The sequence below is a fragment of the Electrona antarctica genome (assembly GCF_951216825.1).
Source record: "Electrona antarctica genome assembly, chromosome: 3".
Taxonomy (NCBI): domain Eukaryota; kingdom Metazoa; phylum Chordata; class Actinopteri; order Myctophiformes; family Myctophidae; genus Electrona; species Electrona antarctica.
In genome coordinates, this window is record NC_136808.1 from 51204683 (window position 1) to 51228588 (window position 23906).

General features: G+C 42.7%; 1 protein-coding gene across 9 annotated transcripts in view; it reads left to right on the forward strand.

Moving 5' to 3' along the window:
* mical2a (microtubule associated monooxygenase, calponin and LIM domain containing 2a) overlaps positions 1 to 22887 on the forward strand; it is a 63266-nt gene extending 40379 nt beyond the window's left edge. The window contains exons 9-26 of one of the 9 annotated variants that reach the window (XM_079497242.1): positions 129 to 244; positions 2192 to 2318; positions 2441 to 2531; positions 4558 to 4705; positions 6627 to 6826; positions 8450 to 8541; positions 9044 to 9103; positions 9843 to 9977; positions 10450 to 10548; positions 11625 to 11933; positions 13355 to 13462; positions 15577 to 15717; positions 15929 to 16006; positions 17241 to 17369; positions 19234 to 19411; positions 19563 to 19642; positions 19905 to 20013; positions 22496 to 22887. In XM_079497242.1, coding sequence (XP_079353368.1) covers positions 129 to 244; positions 2192 to 2318; positions 2441 to 2531; positions 4558 to 4705; positions 6627 to 6826; positions 8450 to 8541; positions 9044 to 9103; positions 9843 to 9977; positions 10450 to 10548; positions 11625 to 11933; positions 13355 to 13462; positions 15577 to 15717; positions 15929 to 16006; positions 17241 to 17369; positions 19234 to 19411; positions 19563 to 19642; positions 19905 to 20013; positions 22496 to 22539 — 2244 coding nt within the window. In that variant the 3' untranslated portion in view covers positions 22540 to 22887. Of the gene's footprint in view, positions 1 to 128; positions 245 to 2191; positions 2319 to 2440; positions 2532 to 4557; positions 4706 to 6626; positions 6827 to 8449; positions 8542 to 9043; positions 9104 to 9842; positions 9978 to 10449; positions 10549 to 11624; positions 11934 to 13354; positions 13463 to 15576; positions 15718 to 15928; positions 16007 to 17240; positions 17370 to 19233; positions 19412 to 19562; positions 19643 to 19904; positions 21718 to 22495 lie in introns of those variants that run through there. The other 8 variants (XM_079497239.1, XM_079497238.1, XM_079497240.1 and 5 more) reach the window with 8 other exon arrangements.
* The last annotated feature ends 1019 nt before the right edge of the window (positions 22888 to 23906 follow it).

The following is a 23906-nucleotide window of genomic DNA, read 5'->3' on the forward strand; positions in this document are numbered from 1 at the left end:
CCTGATCTACAAGCTTGGAGATCTGCTATTTTTTTGCAATATTTGAAAAAGTTTTGAAATTTCTTGCCTATAGTAATCTGCCCAGATGCCAGGTGTAAAGTGGTTTCTGTGTGTGTGTTGATCTGCAGCCCTTCTGGCCGATGGGGACAGGGTGTGCCCGAGGATTCCTGGCAGCTTCTGACACAGCCTGGATGGTGAGGAACTGGGCCCAGGGTAGACCAGTTCTAGACGTTCTGGCTGAGAGGTAATCTATCACTCTGCCGTTCTCTCTCTCTCTCTCTCTCTCTCTCTCTCTCTCTCTCTCTCGCACACCCAGACACGTGCACGCACTTATAATCGCGCACACACACAAACACTGTTAAAGTAGAGTGATGTTTGATGGTAGTTTTGATTCACGTTCAAGTTCATTAGGATGAGATTCAGTTCATTAGGATGGGATTCAGTTCATTAGGATGGGATTCAGTTCATTAGGGTGGGATTCAGTTCATTAGGATGGGATTCAGTTCATTAGGGTGGGATTCAGTTCATTAGGATGGGATTCAGTTCATTAGGATGGGATTCGGTTCATTAGGGTGGGATTCAGTTCATTAGGATGGGATTCAGTTCATTAGGGGTGGATTCAGACTGTGTTCATTAGGGTGGGATTCAGACTGTGTTCATTAGGGTGGGATTCAGACTGTGTTCATTAGGGTGGGATTCAGACTGTGTTCATTAGGGTGGGATTCAGACTGTGTTCATTAGGGTGGGATTCAGTTCATTAGGGTGGGATTCAGTTCATTAGGATGGGATTCAGTTCATTAGGGTGGGATTCAGTTCATTAGGATGGGATTCAGTTCATTAGGATGGGATTCAGTTCATTAGGATGGGATTCAGTTCATTAGGGTGGGATTCAGTTCATTAGGATGGGATTCAGTTCATTAGGATGGGATTCAGTTCTTTAGGATGGGATTCAGTTCATTAGGGTGGGATTCAGTTCATTAGGATGGGATTCAGTTCATTAGGATGGGATTCAGTTCATTAGGATGGGATTCAGTTCATTAGGGTGGGATTCAGTTCATTAGGATGAGATTCAGTTCATTAGGGTGGGATTCAGTTCATTAGGATGGGATTCAGTTCATTAGGATGGGATTCAGTTCATTAGGATGGGATTCAGTTCATTAGGGTGGGATTCAGTTCATTAGGGTGGGATTCAGTTCATTAGGATGGGATTCAGTTCATTAGGATGGGATTCAGTTCATTAGGATGGGATTCGGATGGGATTCAGTTCATTAGGATGGGATTCAGTTCATTAGGATGGGATTCAGTTCTTTAGGATGGGATTCATTAGGATGGGATTCAGTTCATTAGGATGGGATTCAGTTCATTAGGATGGGATTCAGTTCTTTAGGATGGGATTCAGTTCATTAGGATGGGATTCAGTTCATTAGGGTGGGATTCAGTTCATTAGGATGGGATTCAGTTCATTAGGATGGGATTCAGTTCATTAGGGTGGGATTCAGTTCTTTAGGATGGGATTCAGTTCATTAGGATGGGATTCAGTTCATTAGGATGGGATTCAGTTCATTAGGGTGGGATTCAGTTCATTAGGATGGGATTCAGTTCATTAGGGTGGGATTCAGTTCATTAGGATGGGATTCAGTTCATTAGGGTGGGATTCAGACTGTGTTCATTAGGGTGGGATTCAGACTGTGTTCAGTAGGGTGGGATTCAGACTGTGTCCATTAGGGTGGGATTCAGACTGTGTTCATTAGGGTGGGATTCAGACTGTAAAGCTGAATGCATCCATTTTGCAGACTGAGACACTGTATGCATATTTATTTAGGTTTCACCTATTCTGTCAAATATGCACTCTTAATAGTGCATGTTGTCTCACTTGTGGTTCCACTGATTTTCTTAGCTCAAAATGCATTAATTTGGGTACGTTCCTTGTCAAAGCACTTACCCTAGCTTGTGACTCTAAATATGCCCATAATATGGATATCATGTTGAAAATGGTTAAGTCTGTGGGTTTTATAAATATTTAGCCAATGAAAGTATTAAAAAGAGCGTGTGAGCAAATAATGACTACATTGGATCCATTGGAACAACGGTTATCTTCTCCATTTCCTGATCAGCGTCAGTGTGTTGTGAACTTGTGCCAAACTGTGAATCACACCCTCGTTCATTTTCTTCTTTCTATTTGTGTCCACAGGGAGAGTATTTATAGAATACTTCCACAGACAACGCCTGAAAACCTAGCCAAAAACTTTGAGCAATACACCATAGACCCTGGGACCAGATACCCTAACCTGAACTCCTCCTGTGTCAGGCCACACCAGGTGAGAAGACTCCACTCTGACGCAGCTTGCAGAGCCCTTGTTGTTACAACTGGATGCTCTCTCATATCATTTTTCACCTCTCACTGCCTTTTCAATACATCCATTTCTTTGTCTCTCTAAAGGTGCGTCACTTGTATATCACTGGAGAGTTGAAGCCGTGCTCGCTGGAGCGTGAGGGTACTATACGGCGACCTGTCAACCTGGCTAGACATGGTACGTGTTTAATGAACGGAGAACTTGCTGGTATTTCAATGAGCCTGCATCTATCCATGAGTCCCCCAGCCTGCCTATTCTGGTATTGGAGGGGAACATTCGCCTAAAATAGCTGTGATCTACAAGATCACAGCATGTGTGAGCTTGTAGATCGGCTTGTAGATGACTATTTTTGTTGAAGAGATTTGGTGTAAAAAGCAATCCAAAGTAAAGTTGTAGCTCAGGTCCGCACTTGGAAGGATTTGGATCTGAGGGTTTTACTTTATACACAGCTCACACATACAGCTCACTTAAAGGAGAATTCTGCACCAGCTTTTTTTTTTTGTGGCTTTCGCCTTTTATTTTATATATTTTATGGAGGGACAGACAGTAGGCTGACAGGACATGAGGGGAGAGATGGGGGGGAAGACATGCCAGTAGAGGCCGTCGGGATCGGGAGTCGAACCCGCGGCACACTGCCAGACTGGATTACCAGCCAAGGTGCCTGGACCACTGAGCCACGGCCCAGGCCACCAGCGCTTTTCTTACCGTAATCTGATCTTATTATATTTACAACCAGTGGTAGAGGCAAAAACAAAACACCAACATCCAGAGCAGACTCATGCTCAGAGCATGCGTCTTGCGCTTGTTCGCCTTTTTACCACTTTAGGACAAAACACTGTGCAACGTCTTTGGTCACTATGAAAGATGGATGTGTAAGAAAAAATCACACCCGTGTGAAGTGAGTGGTGCAACTCCATGTGGGGGTTCCCCACATGGAGTACAGTACAGTACAGTGACTGTACTGTCACTGTACTGTACTGGCAAACCTGAAAGCATCATATATACAGTCAATACGTGCGTGTGTGTGTGTGTTTGTGTGTGCGTTAGGTTGCGCACAGGTGGTGAAAAACAACCATGCTGTTTTCGTGCTCATACCCAGCCAGCCACCCACCCACACACATAGCTCCGTAAGGGAGTGGTTGCACCACTCAAAAAAAAGCGAGCGAACAAAAAAAAGCGAGCGAACAAAATAGACCCAGCGCTCATGATTGGAGCTGCGCGGCACTCTGGATGTTATGTAATTTTTCACCAGTACCACTCGTTATTGGATATAATGATCAGATTATGGTAAGAATTCTCCTTTAAGCCCTGCTACATAATTTGTTGTACGTCGAATAGCAATAGCCAATGTACACATTTATAACGCATTGCATCACAATATATTCTGAGCTTTTGCTCTTTTTATGTTTGTTCTTAACCCATTTTGGGCGGGAACCCCTTTTGGTGTTAGCATTATGTTATGCTTTAGCTATAAAATCGAAGAACGACTGACATAGAAACATAGCTTTTTCAGAAAACTGTCAGGATGTAGAAGACATTTTTAGAATCTGATCTCGGGTCAAAATGGGTTAATCCAAAGAATTTAGGCCAAAGGGGACGCAAGGGTTAACGTGGTTAAAAACATAAATCTCTACATATGAATGTCTACAGTAGCCCCAGTGACAATGTGTTTCTGAAATTCAAGAAGTTGTGAATGCATGTAAAATACGTCCGTGTACTTTGATATTTTTTTGTCTTCATTTAACTAGAACATACAATAAAGACACACCGTCTACAGTACATGCTGAACTAGGCTCCCTGTTAGGATTATATAAATATGATTTATATTTGGTTGACACCGAATTTATATTCCGTGTCATGCACCGAAAATACTAGTCAATCTACAAACAAAGTCGCGCTGCGGCACGTTGTGAGCTTGTATGAATCACTCTTCAATAAACGACCCTTCAGAGAACATTGTCTTGTAGTTCTTCTACACCGGTGGTGAGGTGGGAGTCGTGGGACATGTCCTGACAGAGATGTGTGCATTCCTCAGCCTCCTTTTCACTTCACAGCAGTGTCTGTTTGAAGCTCATTTACTGTCAGCATGCTGGTTCCTATCAATGATGTCATAGCCTCTTTAACATGGCCTGTAATTTCTGGATGCCTGAGTGACTGATTTTTTTTTTTAATGGTTTTATTCTGGTGTGCCTCTCTTGTGTAGAGTCAGAGATCAGACCAGGGAGACTGCTCACCTGGTGTCAGAAACAGACAGAGGGCTACAGGAACGTGAGCGTGACCGACCTAACATCCTCCTGGCAAAGTGGCTTGGCCCTCTGTGCCCTCATCCACCGCTTCAGACCCCAGCTCATGTATGTAACTCTGTGCCCTCATCCACCGCTTCAGACCCCAGCTCATGTATGTAACTCTGTGCCCTCATCCACCGCTTCAGACCCCAGCTCATGTATGTAACTCTGTGCCCTCATCCACCACTTCAGACCCCAGCTCATGTATGTGACTCTGTGCCCTCATCCACCGCTTCAGACCCCATCTCATGTACAGTATGTAACTCTGTGCCCTCATCCACCGCTTCAGACCCCAGCTCATGTATGTAACTCTGTGCCCTCATCCACCGGTTCAGACCCCAGCTCATGTATGTAACTCTGTGCCCTCATCCACCGGTTCAGACCCCAGCTCATGTATGTAACTCTGTGCCCTCATCCACCGCTTCAGACCCCAGCTCATGTATGTGTCTCCCTTTGATAACATGCATACAATGTCACCCTGCGACCCCAGCCTATAGAATAGATTGCTCATGACGTCAGTTCTCACACTGTTATCAGCCCACTTTGAGATAACGGTCGGAATTGTACATAGCAACATGAAGCGTCCTGGCCCTTGTAAAAGCTGCCTCGTAAAATATGTAGGGCTGACGTTGAAATGAAGGCATAGTTTGTTGCAACACAAAACCCTGTAATCTGTGCAACTCGATCTTACTAAAGGGATACATGTTTTATGGCCTGGGTGTGTGAAGTTGCTGAAGTATGCCAGGCCCAGGCATGGGATATACAGTATGCCTGCTTTATGGTGTCTTATCTGTAAGCGTCGCCTCCTCCTCACCACTTGAGTGACACTTGACCCTTTCTAGAGGCTCTTGCTGATACTATGTTTGCCTTCTCTATCTCACTGATAGGTGCGACAGAGCACAGAACACATAGTCCATTTTAGAGCTACTTTGGAGTACAGAAGGACGTTTGATTGAAGCTAGCAGTGCTGTGTACCTACGACATTTCACAGTTTTTTTTTTTTATTAAGGATCCTTTTTTCCCATGGGCTGAAAAAAAAGTCTAATGAGGATTAATATGTTTCACAAAAAAGGCTAACTCCATTTTAAGAATTGAGCTGGGATATGTTTTGGTAGCTTACTGTGAGCAGGATTTTTATTCAATCTTGAAAAATAGAAATAGTACCTCAATAACATAATTTGTAACCGTGTTAAATTATTAGTTCATTTTAGATTTACATTTTCAGTGCCGGGAAATTCATGAATCCAGATAATGCTATCAGTATGATAGCATTATCTCTGTACAGTCTGCAGTAAAGTCCTCAGTGTGAATGTATCCACTATTTGTAACTCTTGAGTTAAAGTAACACTGAGGATTTTGTATAATTCAATATTAACGATTAATCGATTAATCGTTTGGGGGGGGGGGGGGGATTTTTTTCTTTAAGACTTTAAATTCTTCCCCCTCAAGGGGTACCTAAGCCAAACAAGTTTGGGAACCCCTGATGTAGATTAACAATAATTTTAACTCTTGAGAGTTAATAAGGGTCCATTTGGTTACTAACTCCATCTTTTGGATGAGGACCACCTGGAACCCCCTCAAGGACCACTGGTGGTCCCTGGACCAGTGTTGAGCCAATTGATCACCATAGCAACCCCAGCCTAGGCCTGATTAGGTAAATTCCCAACACCTGCTAAATCCTCCAAACCTGTATCTTCCACTCACACCACTCTCAGTCATGCAGCTACACAGACACATCCCAGGCACACTTTGGTATGCCTTTAGCCCTGTCCTGTTTGGATGACAATATTGCCTTTCCAACAGATTTTCATTAAAAAAAAACGACAAAGAAAAAAGATTATTAATTTTAATAATCGATTTCGGGTCCTATTAACGATAATCGATGAATCAGACCCATCCCTAGCATGATGCAAACGGGTCATTCTTATGTGGATGCTTTTTTGTGATGTGTTTCTTATGCCACCCAACTGTCTCATTTCACCATCAGAGATATCGATTTACTCAACGAGGAGGACTGGGCCGCTAATCTCCAGCTGGCTTTTGACCTCGCTGAGCGGGAGTTTGGGATCAAGCCGTTCACTTCTGGGGAGGAAATGTCTGCTGGCCAGGACCTCGATAAAACCAAGATGATCACGTACCTGTCCAAATTCTACGAGCTGTTCCGCGGCACACCTCTACCTGCCTCAGGTACATATCCTGTTCTCTCTCTCAAAACGGCATTTCTTCCCCCTATAGCGGACAAAATGTTCATACCAGGAGTAAACTGAGAACAAGCTATCTCTGTCATGGCCCGCAGCCATCCCCTCTCCCATGTATCCTCCATTAAGAGCTCAGTCTCAGCGTTTACGGTTTCACCACATCAGCCTGCTTTGTTTCTGGGTTGGTGCCTCCCCTTATTTATGGTGTGGTGTTTGGGTATGTTCTGTAATACACCCCTTTTATTCACTGAAATAAATGGTCTTGTATGTCATATGATTACCTGTCAATAGATTTGTCTGTGGCACTGAAGCTGTATGTCACATCAACATGGAATTAATTCTGTACTGGCCATATAAGGAGCATGTCTTGTACAGTGTACAGGGTTTGATGAGGTCAGATCTGTTGACTAGGTCTTAATAAACACGACGTTTATTCAGTTGTAAATCACTTTATTCACCGTTCACTGACTCGACATGTAAACGCTGTTCCCTCCACAATTCACATCTGATTACCTGCGCCCACTGCGCATGCGTATCACACTCAGAGGGTACATTACCGTAAAGGAGTACTGTCGTAAAGTGGAACACAAGTTAACAAGATCAATATATGGAATGTCAGAACAGATCAGCTCCATACAGTATATGGAGATCTAAGGGTGGTAGCGGGGACATTCTCTTGAGTGTACATGGTTTGATGAAGGCCCAGGTAGGCCCGGGCCTTAATTTTCAGGGCTGTTGAGAACTCTGGATTTCGTCGGCTGCCTGGCGCGGCTGCACTAATAACTTTGTGGCAGGCCTGTCTAGAGTTTGAATGGACAGGTGGGCCTGTTGAGAAGTCTACTTTTCGCCGGCTGCCGGGCGTGGCTGCACTAATGGGGCAGGCCCGTCTAGAGTTGAAATTTGAATGAACAAGACCGTATAAGTCAAAAGGGAGACATCGAAGAGGAAGGATGGATGGGGAAGGATCAACATATGGAATGTCAGAACAGGTTCTGAAATATATCCATATATATATATATATATATATATATATATATATATATATAGAATCTGATCTCGGGTCAAATGGGTTAAACTTGGTGTCAGTAAAAAGGAACATCACAGGCGCAGCACGGTGACTACTGGGCACATCATGGTTGTTTTTAGCCTTTTCCAATCTAATTCAACAACATAAACAAGGCGGAACAAGGCAGAAAGAGCCTGCTGGTTAGTCAGTCAGGGACCAATCAGAAGTCTGACAAAGGGTGAATTGTGGGCAATCTGCATCAAATTTGGCAAATTACCGGTATAAATGTTTTAACCTGTGCCTTTAATTACATTCGTACATTAAACACTCGTGAATGAAATTAAATGTATTATCTCTTCTCATAGTCATCATCCTCTGTGTTTGTACACTGTTAATTTCTGCTAGCAGTTATATAACATAATAAATTAAAAAGCATACCTGTGTGAAGTGAGGGGCGCTCATATCATCATCATCATCTCATTCTGGTCATTCACAATTTGAGTCCTCACTTTTGTCTTCAGTGTTTGTGTTCACACAAACCTGGAAAGCTGGGGGAAAAAATGACTATAAAACTTTTAACACAATCACTCACAAATTATGTTTCAGGTTCCAGAGGGACGGACGAAAACAATCCATCAAAGTCATATTTTAGGAATATGAATAAGAGCCTCAGTCTGCCAAGGAAACGGATACCAAAGGTAATTCATTCCAGGCTGACTTCACTAGAGAGCAATAAATAGCCAAATACATTTCCTTGTATGTGCAAACGTATTTATTAGACATGTCTAAACAATTATATCTGATTCTGGTGTACTGGGTATGGTAAATCTCCCTTGTATCACTGTTAAAAGTAGGCTATTATTTTTGGATGTGTTGACTGCCATTAACCAGTCTCTCCAGAACATATTTTTTTGACACTATCACGTCTCAAGAACTCTCAAATAGAACACAAATTAAAGCACATAAGTCATCTTAGGAACTATTTGCAATGTAAACTGTTGAACATGAAAATATCCCATCACAACTATTATTATTATTTTCACTGCTAATTAACAATTGTATACGATATGGCTGTATATACCAATAAAAGCCGCTCTTATGTACCAGTTGATTCGGTTCATTCCACAACACTTGCAGTTGCACTCTTATATTCGTTAATTTTGACATGAATTTATTCATGAATTCTTCCCTTGCCTGCAGGATGAGAAGAAGATAGAAACAACAGACCCCATTTACAAAAGGAGGCGTTATTTGGAGGAGGTTTGTTAAATTGTTTTCAACTTCAAATTCCTCATACTGTACTGTACTGTACTGTACTGTACTGTACTGTACTGTACTGTACTGTACCATGTATTGCCATTCTCACACAATGACACTGTTTTTAACCCATTTTGAGCGGGAACCCCTTTTGGTGTTTTAACTAAGCATTATGTTATACTTTAGCTATTGAAAAATAGCAGATCTACAAGCTCATAGCAAGCTTGTAGGTCTGCTATTTTTTTTAAATCGTGAAAATGCGGCACAAATCTTTGAATATATATTCTTTCAGAAGACTTTTTTTTTTATTTCGACGTCAGGCCTAAATGGGTTAATGTGTTCAAAGTTAGCATACATTGTAAATGTGTGAGGTCCCAACCGACACATGAGATGGAAATGACACATACTTTCAAAGAGTTTTTTTTGACTGATTGAAATATTTATTAACAGTTTGCAGAATTACAGTACATTTCAAGCACAAACTCAATACAAAGACTGTTAACTGTGAGTGGACGACCCAATTAAGCATTACACTTGTTTACAAGAGGGTCCACCATGTTCAATTCATCAAAACATTTAGAGACGTACAAATAGACACTTCTATATAGTCAAAGAACAGAACAGGAATTCATCATAAAGGAGGTAAAAAGGGAAAAGAAACAGTGAGTGACCGATGTTTCTCCTAAGCTGAGCGTTTCATGTGTCATTAAGTAATTTCCTTGTCTCCTATCTCGCCATACAGGCCACCAACTTCTCGACTCAGAATGGCTCCTCTGTGTGTGAGGAGCAGGAACCCAAGGTGAACAGGGTACGCTCCATGGCAACCGAGCTGCGGGCCAAGTTTGAGAGCAACTCCACCTGCACCCTACGGAGACAGGTACAAACCCCACCCGATTGGCCTATACTTTTATTATTGTATTTGATCAAAGCGGTTCAACCTCCTTCTCAGAGTTTACCATACCGGGATGGTTCATTTCTTGTCATTTTGCTGACACGGATATTAAAGTAGACTTTGCTGTGAGCCAGTGTTCCTAGGGTGGTTCGTAGTTTCAGTCACAAGCTGTGGTGTTGCTTCATTTAATGCCAGGATGTCTGCACTTGTCTTTTAGTGAAGAAGTGGTCCGCACACAGGCTTTGCTCCAGTAGCGTTTTATTGTGTTAACACCATAAATTAAGACACAACGGCCTTCATCAGGTGATAGTAGTTAGTATGTGATGGGATGTGCGCAAGCCACCTGCTTTTTAAACTTGTCTTTTAGCCACTTTCCAGTTGTTCCTTATTTTCCTACTTTAATTTCTTCCTGTTAACTTCTGTTCTTAACCTTTCATTGGGACTTTGAAAATCAAAGTCTGATTCTGAGATGTCCTCTGGGCTACACTCTGCTGACACGACCCTGTTCATCAACCGCAGGCCTCCCGTTTCACCTCAACCTTCCCCCCGGACACAGGTACACTGGAGCAGCCGTAGACATTACAGGATAACTGTAATATAAACAGGATACTGTACATGCACAACACAGACAGTAGCAAAAGCTGTGGGACACAGTATGCATGTCATACATATACTGACATAAACACACACTCAAAATATGCTGTGTGTGTGTGTGTGTGTGTGTGTGTGTGTGTGTGTGTGTGTGTGTGTGTGTGTGTGTGTGTGTGTGTGTGTGTGTGTGTGTGTGTGTGTGTGTGTGTGTGTGTGTGTGTGTGTGTGTGTGTGTGTGTGTGTGTGTGTGTGTGTGTGTGTGTGTGTGTGTGTGTGTGTGTGTGTGTGTGTGTGTGTGTGTGTGTGTGTAACAATGTGGACAAAGTTTTTCAAATACACCCAAGTACAGAACATCACAGCTCTATGCCCCCTTGTCAGAATACACCCAAGTACAGAACATCACAGCTCTATGCCCCCTTGTCAGAATACACCCAAGTACAGAACATCACAGCTCTATGCCCCCTCGTCAGAATACACCCAAGTACAGAACATCACAGCTCTATGCCCCCTCGTCAGAATACACCCAAGTACAGAACATCACAGCTCTATGCCTCCTTGTCAGAATACACCCAAGACTACAGAACATCACAGCTCTATGCCCCCTTGTCAGAATACACCCCAAGTACAGAACATCACAGCTCTATGCCCCCTTGTCAGAATACATCAATACACCCAAGTACAGAACATCACAGCTCTATGCCCCCTCGTCAGAATACACCCAAGTACAGAACATCACAGCTCTATGCCCCCTTGTCAGAATACACCCAAGTACAGAACATCACAGCTCTATGCCTCCTTGTCAGAATACGCCCAAGTACAGAACATCACAGCTCTATGCCCCCTTGTCAGAATACACCCAAGTACAGAACATCACAGCTCTATGCCTCCTTGTCAGAATACACCCAAGTACAGAACATCACAGCTCTATGCCTCCTTGTCAGAATACACCCAAGTACAGAACCATCACAGCTCTTGTCAGATTAATTCATATTTCCTGCTCAATGGGAAGCTGTGACGGTCCCTGTATGTTTACACTTCCAGTCTGCAGCCTGTGTCAGCTCTGCAGCGGAGCGCAGACCGCCACCCAAACCTCAACTCCAACCTCAGCTCCACACCCAGCCCCGAGCCCCCCCCAGCCCCAAGCATTCTCCTAGGGAATGCAGGCATGTTGATCAAACACACGCTCAGTCAAGGCCCCGGCCTCAGCCCGAAAGCACAGACCCTCCAAGGCCCCGGCCTCAGCCCGAGAGCACAGACCCTCCGGGCTTGTCTCCCACGTGCCACTCAGCGGTCCGGACCATGACAAGAATGCTGCAGCGCCTCAAGGAGGTTGATGAGCAGATCTCAGAGGTGAACACTATCTCTTCTCTTCCAGCTTTTATCTTTTTTCCCCCCTCCTCTCTGGCTGTCATCTTCCCACATCATAATCTGTTGTGATCTTTATGTATTCTGCATTCCCAAAAATCCCCAAATCAAGTTGAGCCTTTTATACTTTCCGTATGATTATGATGATGAAGAATAGTGGAAATAGTTGATCTATAAACTCACAATATGTCACATCACATTGTGAGGTTGTAGATCTGCTATTTTTGGCTATTTCTGGATTTTTCTTTAAAAAATAGGGATGCCAGTTTTAAAGTGTTTTTTGTTAAGTGATTGTTGATTATATATAATTTAGTCATGATTATACATTTAAATGTGTGTAATGCATACTCGGATGGTGAAGTCAGCCCCAAATTATCCTGCCTAACCTCAATGGCGAGAGCAGACCTAGAGACCATGCCGAGGGCCTGAGGCAGATGAATGGCTGGTCTAAGAACAGCTTAGAGCAGACCTAGAGACCATGCAGAGGGCCTGAGGCAGATGAATGGCTGGTCTAGGAACAGCTTATACTGTAGGCATGTTGTAGTCTCCATTATGTTCAATATTCACACAGAGCCATGTGTCTGTAAATAAGCAACTTTTTATTGGGATCGCCCAACCTGTGGACTTTACTACTGTCTCTACTGTCCAGTGGTGCAAAGTTATTAAGTACATTCATTCACTCAAGTGCTGTACTTGAGGTTCTGTACTTAATACTTTATACTTAGTATATTTTGATTACAGGACAAATACAGGACTTATACTTGTAACAAGAGTATTGATGCATTGCGGTGCCATACGTTTTAACCCATTCTGGGCGGGAACCCTTTTTGGTGTTTTAACTAAGCATTATGTAATACTTTAGCTATTGAAAAATAGCAGATCTACAAGCTCATAGCGGTCTGCTATTTTAGAAAAATCGTGAAAATGTGGCACAAATCTTTGAATATATATTCTTTCAGAATACCTTTTATTTATTTCGACGTCAGGCCTAAAAAGCAAACAAGAATCTGAGCACGTCTTCCACCACAGCTGCTCTGTGTGCCAGGTCTGTGTGGTTAGCTCAGTCTACTGAACCTAGTATGAGCAGGTCGTATCAAGTGAGGTGTGAAATGAATGCAATAAAGCAGTCTCGACCTTCCACAAGAACACTATTGTTCTCCACCCTACAACACACACTTGACTGTCAAAGCTGACCTTTCACAGGGGAAAGCCGAACAGTAAAGCGCTTTCAACAGTGTTTATTGTTTTCCTTGTTATGTGGTTATTAGTCCGCCTAATTATGTCTCTACTTTCACGTTCATGGACTGGTGAGAGAATGTCTTACTGTACTGATGGGGTTAGTCTCTCTCTCTCTCTCTCTCTCCTGACATCTGATGCCTGTTCTTTGTTCTCCTGTCGTCCTGCAGAGGAAAGCTCAGACAAACCACGCTAGAGATTTTCACAAAAAGAGTATAAAGGAGAAAGCGCTTCATCTTAGTGGGTTAGTCTCAGGGGACGACACCCCTCTATCCAAGGTGACTATCAGACGTTTGACCTCTGACCCCCCCCCCCCCCCCCCCCCCCCCCCGCCCGCCCGCCACCTGCATTGCTTGCACTGCCTGCCAAAAACTCACTGTGTGTTTAGTTAAGTGGTTCTCAAACGTTTTAACTACAAGGAGTTTTCTATGCATTAGATGCATGACGGTGTACAAATGAAGCCAAGCCGACCTAGCCTGACAGCGTGTCGCCGGTTTGAATACCGATACCGACGACATTTGCTGTGTGTCACTCCCCGTCTCTCTCTCCCCCCATTTCCTGTCAATCTACTGTATACTATCAATAAAGGCAGAAAAAGCTCTAAGAGTTAGACACCTGCATGGGTCCATTTGTTTCAGTAACTTAGCTCGGGACCCCCTGGAACCCCCTCAAGGACCCCTGGAGGTACATGAACCCTACTTTGAGAACCACTGTTTTAGTTCCCTGAGTGTGCTGATTGCATGTTCATATTCCCTTCCCAGGCTTCTTATTCAGTAGTAATCGGTAGCCATGATCACATCTTGCATAATACCTGCTGAATATGACGGGTTATATAATATGATTTATAATATGTTATTTCAGGTTTTGGAACAAATTTACATTTTTTAATTTTTCTTTTTCTTTTTCTCTGGTTGTCTGTTAGCTGACATCATTAAATTAACATGATTTCCCCCTTATTCCATTTCATGGTGCTATGTTACGTTGGAAATACTCTCAAGACGAGACTCGACTTGTTCGCTGCAAACATTTTGAAATGATCTTGCCTAGCTGTCTGTACAGTAATTCAGAAGCTCTGACAGTGACGGTCTCTGCCAGGCCTACCCAGGTCTCTGCCAGGCCTACCCAGGTCTCTGCCAGGCCTACCCAGGTCTCTGCCAGGCCTCCCCAGGTCTCTGCCAGGCCTACCCAGGTCTCTGCCAGGCCTACCCAGGTCTCTGCCAGGCCTACCCAGGTCTCTGCCAGGCCTACCTACTGTAGGACCCGCACACTGTGGAAGTCAGTAATAGCTAATTGGAAACGGAACAATCCGACTGATTTGTCTTCATCACATGACTCCGGAGATAATGTGCACCGATTTGTGTACGTTTTGGATATCATTTTAAGGAGAGATTTAGTTCTAGACCTAAAGGTGAAGCGGCCTGTTATAGCACCACCATGAGGCCAATTTGGAACATTTGGAACATTTGGTTCTTCCTTCGCCTACTGGGACTGGGAGTGTGCAAACTTTCTGTCCAACGGTGCCAGAGATTTTACACACACACACACACGGACACGGACGGACACACACACCCTGTTGTTTAAGTATTTTTTGTTGCACTGTTGAATGTTTAATGGACCACAATGTAAACAAGCCTCTGGCTTCTTGTGTCATCCATTTAGCGTGTACTGCCTGTGGCTTCAATATTCGTCAATATTCAATCAATCAGCCTTTGGCCATCTGGCCTTGGTCTGTCCGGCCTGGCGGATTAACAGAAATGTCGATTCCAAAATATGTTTTTGATTGAACTCTTTCTGAACTTTGCAAATTCAAAAAAGGAAGCAGAGTCATCCGATGACCGCTTCCTCTTTACCAACTGGAATTACGGACTTGTTTCTGGAGCTTTCAGATGTTGTGGCAGAGATGGGCTGGCTTGATGTTGTGGCAGAGATGGGCTGGCTTGATGTTGTGGCAGAGATGGGCTGGCTGGCAGAGATACAGTAGGCATACCTGTAGGCTGGCTTGAGAGACTATGTGAGAGACGGGGCCTCATAATGCCTAATTCATGCTCCGTCGTACGACTGCTTGTGAGTTTATAGCACGGCTATTTCTGGTCCGACGCTATTGTACAACAAAATATAAATCATCAACAGCAGTGATCACTGTGTGGACTGTGGACTGATTATACAACAATAGAACTTCAGGTCGGTTAAATATTTAATGTCTAAGATATACAGTACAAATACTATTTAAAAAAAACAGACCCTGGCATGATTGTTTATATTTGATCTCCCCTAATCATCAACCCTCATATGATGTCTGTACTCACGGTACTTCTCTGGGAAGACTCCTCTCTCAGATCCCATTCTCTCTCCTCCTCTTTCTGAAACCACTGAGCACCAGCTTCAGCCTAAGACTCTTCTCTCAGAGCCCATTCTCTCTCCTCCTCTTTCTGAAACCACTGAGCACCAGCTTCAGCCTGGCTTCACTTCCATCTCCATTTCACCTCCTCAAACCTTCTCATCAGCCATACCCTCATTCTTTCTACAGCTGCAGGTAAAACTAATAGTCCCTCCTTCTGACTTTCACCTTTCTCCTGTCTCTTCAATATGTATGTATGCTGCCTTCTTGTATTTGAATGTTCTCTACAAACATAACATTAGAATTCACTGATTTTCCCAGCTCTGCCTGTCATGCCCACTTTTAATTAACCCAATGTTCTCTTCTCTCTTTCATCTTACCTTTATGTCCACCTGGACAATCAAAGACGTGTAAACTACAGGAACTCAACCCACAACTTAATAAAATGCAAATGCAGAGCGACTATACGAGTCATAGCCATGTGGTGAGTGGCCGCACTTTCACATTTGTGGCAATTATTTGGGCACTTATTCTATGCACAATACAGAGTCTGCTTCTAAAATGGGAGCTAGGATACATCAAATATTTATGGTTTGTAGATTGCTAAAAATTAAAATTAGACCATAAAATTAAGTATAAAAAATTAAATAAAGAAATACTTAAGTAGTCTGTACTGTACTGTAATCACAGCTTACAAATAGGCCTATTAACTATTGACCCATTTTGGGCGGGAACCCCTTTTGGTGTTAGCATTATCTTGTGCTTTAGCTATTGAAAAATAGCAGATCTACAAGCTCATGGCGCGGCGCGCTATGAGCTTGTAGATCTGCTATTTTAGAAAAATCGAAGAACAACTGACATAGAAACATAGCTTTTTCAGAAAACTGTCAGGATGTAGACATTTTTAGAATCTGATCTCCGGTCATTATTATGCTCCATTGAATACCCTTTTTTAGTATTTTAGTTGCTGAGGCCCCTCATCAGAATAGAAGTGGGTATTTCTGTGGTTCAGCCCCTCCCATTCCAGACAATCTGCTCCATCTCAAAGGCCAGATGTAGTTGGAATGTTTTGAATGTGATGGGCAGGAACTTCTCTCCCTTTTACTCAGCAGTCAAAAAAATCAGCGCTCAAAGTAGGAAAATTGCTATTTAGACTAATTGCAGACCAAACTAATGCACGAGCTGCCAACTTGCACTTCGCACACAAGTTGGCCATGAATGGCCTACTTGTACGCGAGCAGAGCGCGCAACTTACCTCAACCAAGTTATTGAAACATCTGAGTTATATGTCTGTATAAATCCCGTTCCAGATATCCACTACAACGGGTTCTAAATGTTTTAAGAGTCCTTTATATAAGTTTGAAACTCAAATTGGTTACGTCATCCACATAATGTATACATATATTGTGTATTTAATATGGTGTAATTTTGGTGGCTGATGACATAACTATGTATGCTTACGTAAAAAGGGTGGTTCCTGATTGGCCATGGGACAACACCTTATTGCGTTCTTCTTGAGACACAATGTAGTTTGGCATGAAATATTGAGTATCCTTTTCCTTTACTGTTACACCTCTATTTTCTTACCTAATCTCATGTCTGTCTATAATATATACAGTATTCAAGAGGATACCTGTCACCTTTTTCTGTCCTGTTTTTCCTGCTTGCTGTCTTCCTTCACTGTCTCTGTTCTGTCTGTTCTTCTGTCTGAATGCTAGCGGACGGTTGGGAAGGTGTCTATGGCAGTAAGAGCTAACGCAGAACATGACCACATGTCTAGGGTCCCCCACTGTTCACCCCCAACCTCACCTCCTTTATCACCCCAAACATCACCGACATCGTCTCCGGTAAGCAGGTCTGTCTCTGAGCTGAGCTCAAGGTGATATTCAGGATGTGACAGCCTGGAATGAATGTCATTGTCTGGAGTGTGGAAGAATCTAGATCACAGGTGGGTTTCCTACTAGGATCCCAGTAGGAACCTCTGATCACGCTCATTCATTCATTCATTCATTCAATCAAACCTTTATTTATTCTCGAGATACATTGAGGTTTCCCTCAAAGTCAAAGTCGTACGATTTGTCACACACGTTACCGAAGTGAAATTTGTTCTCCGCATTTGACCCATCTCTTGGAGCGGTGATCCGCAGCCAAGGAGCAGTGAGCTGCAGCCGTGCCGCGCTCGGGAATCATTTGATTTAGTAGATTTGACCCCCCAATCCAACCCTTGGAGTGTCAAGCAGGGAGGTATTGGGTCCCATTTTTACAGTCTTTGGTATGACCCGGCCGGGGATCGAACCCCGACCTCCCAGGACTCTAACCACAAGGCCACTGAGCTGCTCATTTGCAGTGTCGTCGAGATACAGTACAACATAAGACAACATTTTCAAAGCAATAAACAAAAAAACAACAAAACAGAATGGCAACATTTCCTCATGGTGTGATTCTAATACATGTTTAAAAACAGCTGCAGACACTTGGGGGTAAGTCCGCAATCAAAGATTTAAATAAACCGTATGTAATGGGAGAGCAGATCTTTAATTTAAGTAATTCCAGCAAACCTTCATATGTTTGATCCATTTGAGGTAGTGATATGTAAGTTATTATAATCAATCCCTTGGCCCTTCATGGAGAATACCATGAATTTAGTTTTTTCCAGCATTTAGTACAAGCTTTATCTCTCAGAGTGCATCTTGAAGGGCATTAAATGGTTATGGCTGTGTCACCACGACACAGCCATAACCATATAAGGAGTTCCCAATGCAGCTATGACCAAATATACTGATGACATCAGGGATCTCCATATATGGGCATAATAGGGACATCGACTGACAGATACAGATAACTCCATAATGGGCATATCAGTCGGATTGGCGGTGAAATGGCTGCGTATAGTCACAAACTCTAAACTTCTAGTAAATGTATAAATATCATTGAAAAGTACAAACAAGAGCCTGTGTCAAAAATAAATAACTTTATGTTTTCCACTTCCTGAAAAGTACAGCCTGACTTCGACGATGGGTCCAGGATATCATTATAATTTACAATTTACAATTTAGGCATTTAGCAGACGCTCTTAATCCAGAGCGACTTACATTAGGCAAGAACAAAAGTATGGGAATACATCACATATATAAAATGCATTTATCAAACATGCGTAAGCTAAGAACGTAACTAGAACATATCTATATAATGACGCTATACATATTAACTATACATATATACTATACTATGCTATACATATGTTCTATGATGTGCTATGACTACATACAATGCAATTATTGTGCTGTCTACATGACATGCTATAAGTCTGTTTCAAATGCTATCTAAGTCTAAAAAGTGCTATCTAAGGGGGTAGGATAAGTGCTATGGGCCATGATGGAGTCTGAAAAGGTGGGTCTTCAGACTACGGCGGAAGATTGGGAGTGATGCTGCAGTTCTGATTGCAACAGGGAGTGCATTCCACAGTTTTGGGGCCAGAAGGGAGAAGAGTTTGGGACGTGTGGAGCATTGTCCCGGCGTTTTTAGTGAGGGTACTTCCAGCTTTCCTGCGTTGGCTGATCTGAGTGCGCGGGAGGGTTTGTAGGGTTCAATCATGGTTGCAAGATATGGGGGAGCCATACCTTTGGTTGCTTTGAATGCCAGCATCAGAGTTTTGTTCTCGTCTTGTTCCGACTACATTCTTAGCATGCGTCTCTTTCTTATCTTTCCCAGGGTGCCGTGCGAAGGGACTTCCCCCAGTCGAGTGATAAGTGTCACTCGTGCGACAGGCGCGTGTACGTAGTGGAGCGCATCTGTGCCGAGGGACTCTATTTCCACAGGAAGTGTTTCCAGTGTCATACATGCGGCACCGCCCTGCGTCAAGGAGCACATGCATTTGACTCTGAACAGGGTATGTCATCAAATATCATCTCTTTTATTGTTCTCTTCTGTACGATTCCCTTTTTTTAAATTATTATTATGTATCTATTCTCTCACTGCGTCCTGCCCCCATACAGTATCACATTAAAGTCTAGGATGGTAATTGTTGTCTTATCTTACAGGTAAACTGTACTGCAAACCTCATTTTGCTCAACGTCAAAGTGGAACAAACCTACGGCGGAATCAGTTCAACTTGCGCTCAGTAAGTTCTCTGGAGCATCTTGTCATGCAGATTATTACTGCTAGTTCATTATTACTTAAAGCCCAGTCCACACACAGTACACCAAATATTCGCAATGCAACTCCTTGCAACTTGTAACCAGTTTCATCAGCATGAATTGGGTTGGTGCAGTCTAGGCATTCTGGAAGCAAGTGGTTGCAGTTGCGAATCATCAGTAGGGACTGGGCTTTAGATTGACACTGTATATGACCAAATATTTTTAACCTCTCCCTCCCTCATTCAGAATCACAGTGGCGACGTCCTGCAAGACGAATCTGCCACCTCCCCGGCTCCAAACGGAGACACGGTCGGATACAGTGCCGCCGATGGGCAGCCGAACCAGTCGGCAGCAGGTACCCTACGCTCGTTTCTGAAGAAGGGTTTGAGCTGGCCTCTGAGTGTGACGCGCACTGTGTGTAATTCCCCCCGGCAGCTGTCCCACTGGGTGCGTGGCACGGCTCATGCGCTAAGCCTCCACCTGAGGGACAATGCCCAGGACTATGCCTTCCTGTATGAGGTGCTGAGCTTGGGTGTTCCCCTGCTGTTTATGTTGCAAGAGATGCTGCTGCAGATGTACACAGAGGCTGGACCCGTGTCCTTCCAGCCTCTACTGCTGTGGCTGGAGGAGCATGTGGGCCAGAGGCTCATCTAGACACTCTGTACGCAGAGGCTGGACCCGTCTCCTTCCAGCCTCTGCTGCTGTGGCTGGAGGAGCATGTGGGCCAGAGGCTCATCTAGACACAGGGATCCATGTCTACTAATCCCTAACGCCTGACGTGGTTTTCAACTGAAACCGAGTGTGCATATTATACACAGTTTAAGTCCTGAGTGTTTATCTCTTATTTGTCGAGTTTTGACTCTCTCAGAGTTAAATGAACACTCTGGATTTTACTGCGTAGATCAAGCATTTTGCTGGCATGTTTTTTGTGTCTTGCCATATAATGGTGGCCACATGCACCTTTTTTTTAATGAATAATTATTACGATGATATTGAATGTGTTCGTAGCTCTCAGATGTTTTAGATGTCCTGCTAAAGCCAAAGAACAGACACTGTATGTTGTTTTCATTGATGTTTTCATTGCAACTGTTTGCAAATCTTTTTCAGGGTTATTGTAGCCGCATACAAACATTCCCGTGGATTTGTTGAAAAGGCTTTACGATGTCACTTATGGTGTTCAGGGTTTTTGATAATAGCCTATTTAAATGAATTTAACGGCTACATTATAAGATATAATGAAATAAAATGAAACAGTAAAAGCCTCTTGAGAGAGAAAAAAAACACTCTCAGACTTAGATTAAATTTGGGTTTTACTGTGCAGGCGTTAGTGAAAACAAAAGCAACATTTTACAAGGCTATAATTGTCAGTGCAATCTGGGCTGTATCAAGCCTGCTGAGGTTAACACATCTCCATTGCTGTAGAATCTTCTGTTTTAGAGAATGGCTTTGAAAATGGAGTCTGCTTTTAAACGGGTTTTAACTCGGGTTAGGACTGATTTCTTTCATGGTTAAAAGTGATCTCTGTCACTAAACTTGAAGCACTTTATCTTTGGGAACATTCTGAGACCATTTCTAATGAATGGACTGGGTCGGCAAAGTGTTGTATCAAATAAGGGCCTATAGTCCCCCAGTCTGAGACCTGCTCGTTCTGTTTCAGTATCTGTTTTAAATGTGTTTCACTTGTTTTAAATTGTTTTGAAATAGGCTACTCTGTCCACAGTTAATGTTTACTCCCAACATTATTACAATACTACACGTACTCGTCTTGTTTTGTTTTATACAGTATGTTTAAGTGTACTAAGTTTTGTACTGTGTTGTGTTGTTTATGAGAACAGTAGGAACGCAGATCATTGGATTTCTGCTTGTTTTGTTACGTGTTGCTGCCACCTACTGTTCACAATCTGCAACATACTGCAAAATACTGAAATGAATACTATGCATGGCTATTACTGGTCAACTAAAGCATCTTGTGCAGCACTTAATGATTTAGTCTGAAATAGGCTTTTATTTAAGAAATAACTTTTTGTTTAAATGCTGGATAAAATGCTCTGCATTTGCATCTGAATGTTGTTGTCTTTTTTTTAACATGTGTTTGATATGCGTGTGACATGTGAATGTTTCCCTGACACAAATTTTAACCCATTCTGGGCGGGAACCCCTTTTGGTGTTTTAACTAAGCATTATGTTATACTTTAGATATTCAAAAATAGCAGATCTACAAGCTCGTAGCGCGCCACTCGGTGGCGCGCTACGAGCTTGTATATCTGCTATTTTTTAAAAATTGTGAAAATGCGGCACAGATCTTTGAATATATATATTCTTTCAGAAGACTTTTTTTAAAATTTCGACGTCAGGCCTAAATGGGCATGGTGTATAAGTGTAAAGCTCAACTGAATATCTCTTGTTCAGTCATACACACACTGTACACATTGGATCTTGCTTTTGAAGCACTTTAGATTTGGAATATCTTTCACCCTAAGAATTTTCCTCAACAACATTCCCCATTATGATATTGATATTTTGGGCAAGAAAGAATAATGCTGGTTTACTTAATCAGATTTTATTTTTATTTTTAATATATCATTTTCTTTTCTTTTCTTTTAGAGGAGCAAGTCTTCCTGTTTACAGTACTGATCAAACTAAGTCTAACCTAAGAGACCTAACATGTTTTACAAACCTAGTATTGTATAACCCACACAAACCATGCTGTTTTATTTTAAAGATCTTTTTAAAGGTCTTTTACTGTATCTTGATAAGTTATGTGCCTATATCTTGTTACCCTCCTTGTTTTAGATGATTTTCTTTTCTGTCAACTCTTTCCCCTCATTCACCTGAAGCGTTTTATGACGATTGTGATGAAGCACCTGGATGGATGGATTAAAGGAGGATTGACATTGAAGGTGATCACCTGCATGGTTCACGTGGATGTTGTGTGGTTACTGCTACTGACATGTATTAATATTACTCACCATAACAACTGATTCAACAGTTACAGTACTATCAAAAAAACAAACAAATACGTCTGAACTCTGTTACATGATTGGACAATGTATTAGAATGTAAATAATTAATTTAAACTAGGGATGCACCGATGTATCGGTCACATATCAGTATGGGCCGATATTTGCTGTTCTCGGTCAATATCGGTATCGGCAAGACTTCACTCACACCTTAGCGATCTAGCATACAACATTGTTGGATGCTAGATGTAAACAAAGGGTTTGTTTACAGCTTGCCCCAATGCATTTCCAATGGAAGTCACATGGTTTGACACAACATTTGTGTTGTACGGCTTTCGGCTGTGTTTCGACTGCCCCCCTCCCCCTCATACAACAAAAATGTTGTGTCAAACCATGTGACTCCCATTGGAAATGCATTGCGAGCTTGCATCAGTAAACGAGTCACATGCACCAGCTATACATCAATCTGTTGTGAAGGTGTGAGTCAGGTCCAAGACTGCAAATATAACTGACATTAACCAACGGCAGGAGCCGATCTTTATCTGTTGATAAGCATACGTTTTGCATTTGGCTATGTTAGTGTGTTGGTTATCTGCAGCCTACCAAGCTGTAGAATAGATTCTGAACATTTATTTCTTGTATTGAAGATATTTGTTTCCCTGGCACAGAAGGGGTAAATAAAAACAAAAACTAAATAAACATATCGGTATCAGCTATCGGCTAAATTGTTATTTTAAACATCGGCATCGGCCAAGAATTTCCATATCGTTGCATCACTAATTTAAACTGTGTGTTTGAAGTGATACTCGGCATGCATTGCTATTACGTGTTGCACTGATCCAGGTGTTTCTATAAATAGCCTAATTTAAAGGAGCATTCAGTGATTTGGGTGATTTGGAAAACCACCCAGTCCGCCACGGTAACAAAATATGCACACGCTCTACAGTGGGGGGAAGTGCAACAGGCCAACAGCATGTGCACCAAGGCCCGCCCCCACTCGATCATGATTGGAGGAAGGCCTCTCTCATCCTGATTGGATGAAGGCTTTGCCACCCGCCACCAAAACTGAAACTAGGGTTTTTTGAACCCAGGGGCTCACTGGGGACAGGGAGGAACTTATTTAGATTAAGTCAAATCACTGAATATACCTTTAAGGGCCGTTGTACAATGGTGTCACTTGGCAAAAAGAACAGATCTACCACAATGTGAGGTGCTTATAGATCTGCACAAAGAACAGATCTACCACAATGTGAGGTGCTTATAGATCTGCACAAAGAACAGATCTACC